The 5,426-nt window shown below is 57.2% G+C and overlaps 1 protein-coding gene across 1 annotated transcript; it reads right to left on the reverse strand.

Moving 5' to 3' along the window:
- Positions 1-4,906: 4,906 nt before the first annotated feature.
- Positions 4,907-5,426, reverse strand: PRR18 (proline rich 18; the record flags this gene model as incomplete). Its single annotated transcript, XM_047093140.1, has 1 exon — positions 4,907-5,426. A coding segment is annotated over one exon (519 nt), but the record flags the coding sequence as incomplete, so codon positions are not given.

The following is a 5,426-nucleotide window of genomic DNA, read 5'->3' on the forward strand; positions in this document are numbered from 1 at the left end:
CGAATATATGCATCACACAAAAATTCCTTTGCTCCAAGGAAAACGTTGATCTCCTGTAACGAGTTCGTGTTCTTGTTATTGGATATCGAAATTACGTAACTCATTATTTTTCATTTTGTCTTTACTACCGGGAAGCAAGGCGGTGCGTTTTGTATTCAGGACGTAAATCGTAAATAATTCTGGAATAAGAAGGTAAAACACAGTAGACATTTTTAGTTTTAAACTCCTCAGGGAACTAAAAGTGTAGCCCCCACCCCGGGTGTGCATTAAATGGTTAGAGAGAAAACCCTCAGAATATGGTAACCAAGATAGGCTTTGATTTTGCACATACAAGTGCCAGAGACTAATGTGTTATAACGAGTGGTGAGGTTTTCCGTCGTGGCAGTGATAGTTACCCTGAGCTGGCGACGCGCAGGGATTGTCACAAAGGCTTTACACACACGTCGTCATAATCCTTACCAGGGTCTGCGATGGCATCTTATGACAAAGAAGTTTAACGAGACACGGCTGACGCAGGACAGAATCAGGATGGAAATTCTCTGTTCGACCTTTACCCACGGGGAGGGCTCTTCTCCTGCACCACACTGGGGAGGCACTCGGTCTCTAGGCTGGACTTGGGGCCACCCTCGCAGGCCACGAGACCAGCGATGCGGGTCTGAACCGGGCCCCTCCGAGCACCCCACAGGTTACCAAGACACCTGCGTGCCTTACTCACAGCGCACACGGACTTGCTCAGGCAGGTATCTCCATGCTTAGAAACACAGGCACGAACGTAGAGCTTCAGAGTAAGTTTGCTGTGACCAGAGCCCATAGATCATCCACCCTCGACGGAACTGCGCACTTTCTAGGGAAGCCACGAAACCAAAGTTTCTGGCTTTTGGCGTCTCCTTTTTCCAGAAACAAAGGAGATCGATGTAAACACCTCTCTTGAAATGCTCTTTAAATACATGGGATTAAGTCATATTCGCTCAGTCTCCAGCATGTTACATGCACTTGGCTTAGACAGTGGTGTCCCACGATCTGTCCCCACAACACGTAGTGAAGGCTCAGCCTCCGCAGAGGGGTTCCCTTGTCCCTGCTGTAGGACCGTGTGGTGTTGGGAGAATTTGACAATAATACCACGGCGCCTCCAGAGACAGCGTGTTCCCAACTGTCTTACTTCCACGGACCCCTTTTATTACTTTTTTCTCTGGGTATCCCAATATTCCTTTTTAAAAAAAATTTTTTTTAACGTTTATTTATTTTTGAGACAGAGAGAGACAGAGCATGAACAGGGGAGGGGCAGAGAGAGAGGGAGACACAGAATCGGAAGCAGGCTCCAGGCTCTGAGCCATCAGCCCAGAGCCCGATAGGTATCCCAATATTCTAAAGACAAACCACATTTACTAGGTGACATCATCCTTTCTGGTGATCAAATAGCTCTCGCCGTTATTCAAACTGACCCTTCAACTTCTGATCGGCGTCACCTACCATTGTGAAATCACTTTCAGCAAAAGAATAGTGTTCCAGTGAGCATACAGGATTCTTAGTTTGGGGTCCATGAGCTTCCTAAAATACAAATTTTTGTGGTCACGGGGTACATCTTGGGAGTGTATCTGGAATATAACGTGCGTGGGGTTTGTGACCCAACACAAGGTTAAGTATCATTGCCAAATAGCTTTCTTCCAATAACGTTTGATCACGGGGCACCTGGGTGGTTCAGTCGGCTAAACGTCCGACTCTTGATTTCAGCTAAGGTCACAATCTCACGATCTGTGAGTTTGAGCCCCACGTAGGGCTCCGAAAAAACCTGGTCATTGCCAGTAGTATTTAAAGCCAATGAACGTCTACCAACCCCCCCGAATCCCAGGCCCTCCGGGCGGGATGGGGGCAGCAACACGGGGGGACCACCTCACATGAACTCTAAGTACCTTGGTAATCTCTTCCCGACCAGCTTTTAATATTTAAAAAACATTTTTTTTGATGTCTATGTTTTTGAGAAACACAGTGCGAGCGGGGGAGGGGCAGAGAGGGAGACACGGAATCCGAAGCAGGCTCCAGGCTCCGAGCGGTCAGCACAGAGCCCGACGCGGGGCTCGAACTCACGGACCATGAGATCGTGACCTGAGCCGAAGTCGGACGCTCCACCGACTGAGCCCCCCAGGCGCCCCCAGACCAGTTTTTAAAATCCTCCCCAAAAAGAAAACACAAGGCATTGAATTTCTCTTTTATTTAAACATTAAGAAACTGCAGCACAGTGACTCCGAAAACTTTCTCAAAATGTCCGTAACAACACGACGAGACATCCAGCGTCACAGGTAGAAGTTCCGTCTCTTCGAGGGTCAGTCTGCTTTTCCAGTGAAGAACAAGGCACACAAAACTCTGTTTGACAAATGCCATTGGGAAAAAGGAGCACAATACCGGACTGGGGCCGGTCAAGAGAACTGGGGCGGGGGCGGGGGTGGGGGCGAGGGGACCCAGAGAAGCAAGAGGGTGAGGACAGGGAGAGACAAAGAACAGGGACACACAGACCCATGCACTGTGACCGTGACGGGACGAGGGACACGCACCCACATGGGCAGCCACGGAAAGGTGCTTCGAAAAGTCACCTACTTTACGAAAGTCTTTAAAACGTTACTGAACTCAACAGAAACCTGGGTCTCTCGAGTCCTGGTACCTGCTCAGAGGGCACGCGAGAGCAGTTAGCACCCTGCCCACGGGACCACCACTCACGCTCACTCCCAGGGCTGGTTAACGTCCAGAACCAGCGCTCCGTCCCGGACTGAGAGTCCACGGCCACGTCTCCGTGTCGCCTCAGCCGGATTGCCACCTGGGCCTCTCTGGTGCTGACGCGTTCATTTTCCATGAAAGACAACTGAGCTCTATGCATCCAGGCAGGAGTCGGAAAAGACAAGCCGGTCGGTGGGGAGGGGCTTTGGCTTTGCAAAAAACATGTAAGGCTTCCGTGTAAAATATAATTAAGACTTCCCACATTAAAGCCCAACGAGATAAACATTCAACTACTTACTGACTTTCACACAAGTCAAAAGGTGAGGTAATACATTACCCTTCTATGACCAGCCTTCTCTGATTACGACTTTTTCCCCCCTCTTTCTCAACCTTAGAGTTAAGTATAATCAGATGCATGGAGGGAGTGTGTAGAAATCAGCCTGGAGTCAGCAAGAAAGGGTATGGGCGGCTCCCAAAAGGCCGAGGAGTTTTAACCCTTTATTCAAATAATAGGCAGAGATTTTCTCTTTTAAAAAAATGAGTATACACAATTGTACAAAGCCACTATGTCACCGATTTTTACCCGGTGATTAAAGCCGCTGGAATCGTTAACATCTGCCCCCAGGGACCCCCCCACTTCCTCCCTCAAATGAATTGCCCGCCTGGCCCGGAACATGTCGATCTGCGTCCGTCTGTCCGCACACGGCTTTTTGCCTTCTCCCCTCCCTCCGCGGTCGGCCTTTCCGCAGGACAGAAGTCACATTGCAGGTGGCGCTTCCAAGAAAAACAGCGACCTTCAGCAGAAGCTGACTTTCACCCCCGCTCACATCTTGTCCCGGCCTTTCAAGTCCATCCCCGTCGCTGTGCTCCAGGGACACACCTGTGTGCGTGATGGGGTCTGTGCGTGTGCGTGTGTGGCCGTGACTCTGTGTGCACGTGGGTACGTGAGCAGGAACGTGGTTTTAAAAAATGTTTAACGTTTATTTATATATGAGAGAGGGGGAGGGGCAGAGAGAGGGAGACACAGAATCCGATGCAGGTTCCAGGCTCGGAACTGTCGGCACAGAGCCCGACGCGGGGCTCGAACCCACAAGAGGGGAGATCGTGAGCTGCGCGGAAGTCGGACGCCAGACCGGCTGAAGCCCCCAGCCCCCCGGAGAGCTAAGCGTTCGTGAGAGAGCTCTGTGGGTGTGGGTGTGTGAGCACGCGTGTGACTGTGCGTGGGGGCAATGTGGGCAGGCAGGCCCGGCTGGCAGAGGGCGTGGGGCAGCACAACAGGGCCCTGGCAGAGGCCTGCAGTGTGGACGAGCAGTTTCCAACCTCGGCCTCGCTCAGCGGGTGGAGTAGCTGCTGGTGTTCCCACCCTTCTCCCCTCCGAGCTTGAAAATTAGGTTAACTTGAGTTTCCCAGCTTCCCAAACCCTAGATGCGTTCTCTGTTTCGGAGAAACGGAATCATAAATGCGGCCCCAAGGCCAGCTCTGCAAACAGCCAGCCACCCTCACGGGTGCCCTCCCCCAGGCTGTCGTCCACAGGGAGTGACACAGACAAACCACCGGCCCAGCCAGAGGGTCTCTGGGACCCACGGGAACCTTAGGGGTGAGGAACGGGAGGCATTTTCACCCTGAGCCCTAAAGGCATCTGGGGGGCCAAGAGGGGGCCAGAAGGCTCTGGAAGGCAACACCTGGGGGGTGGGGCCGACCAGGGCGGGAGAGGGAAAGGGCGGCTGCCCCAGCTGGGGGTACGGGGCAGAGCCTGGCCAGGACGTGGGCCCGGGGGTCAGGGAGGCCGTGTCCTAGGCTAGCCCCCCCGCCACCCCGGGCTCACAGGGGCCCAGGCAAGGCAGACGAGGCTGTGCGTGTGCCGCCAGGGTGCCCCGGAGGAAAGGCTATTTGCGCGGTCAGCCAGGGGCATCCGGTCCTGCCCACCGGGTGCGGCGGGTTCACAGGTGCCGGAGGGTGGCCGTGGGCGTTGGGGGTGGGGGGAGGGCAGGCTCCCAGGGTGCGGCCACGCTTCCAGGAGGTGGGGAGGTCCCTTCCCTGCTCACGGCCATCCAGGGGGTGGGCGCAGGTGCGGGGGTGGGGGACCCCCAGGCTCACGGGCATCCAGGAGGCGGGCGCAGGTGCGGGGGGGGGGGCACCTTCGGGTCCGCGGGGAGCCCCCACCCCTCCACCCCCCCTCCCCCCTCCCCCCCTCCGGCTCACAGCGTGCTCAGGTGCGGCAGCGTGTCCAGGGGCCCCGCGAGGTCGCGCGCGGCGGCCGCCGACTCCACGCCGCGCAGCCACTCGGTGCACCTGCGGACCAGGCCCTCGTCCACCGCCCGGGCCTCCTCCTCGTACTCCACGTCGTCGTACCGGTGCCGCTCGTTGAGCAGCGACACGCGCGGCGCCGGGCGGCGGCCGGGACCCGCGGGAGAGGGCGAGGGCGGCGGGCGGCAGGGCCGCGCGGGCAGCCGCCTCTGCAGGTGGCGCCCCTGGAGCAGCAGGACGGCCTCGGGGGCCAGGCCGGGCGAGAGGCGCGCGGCGGCGGCGGGTCCTGTCCCCGGGGCCGCGTCCCCCGCGGGGCTGTGGCCGGAGCGGGCGGGCCGGGCGGGGGCGCGCGGCGGGCCGGGGCCGGGGCCGCGCCGGGCCGGCGACCGCTTCAGGGCGGCGGGGGGCCAGGAGCCGGACAGCGCGCCCTCGGGGGGCCTCCTCCTGTCGGCGGCGGCGGGCGGCGAGGG

This window comes from Lynx rufus, unplaced genomic scaffold (assembly GCF_022079265.1).
Source record: "Lynx rufus isolate CCGP_SWC_20201006 ecotype Redwood Valley unplaced genomic scaffold, mLynRuf1.p SCAF_32, whole genome shotgun sequence".
In the NCBI taxonomy this organism is placed as follows: Eukaryota; Metazoa; Chordata; class Mammalia; order Carnivora; family Felidae; genus Lynx; species Lynx rufus.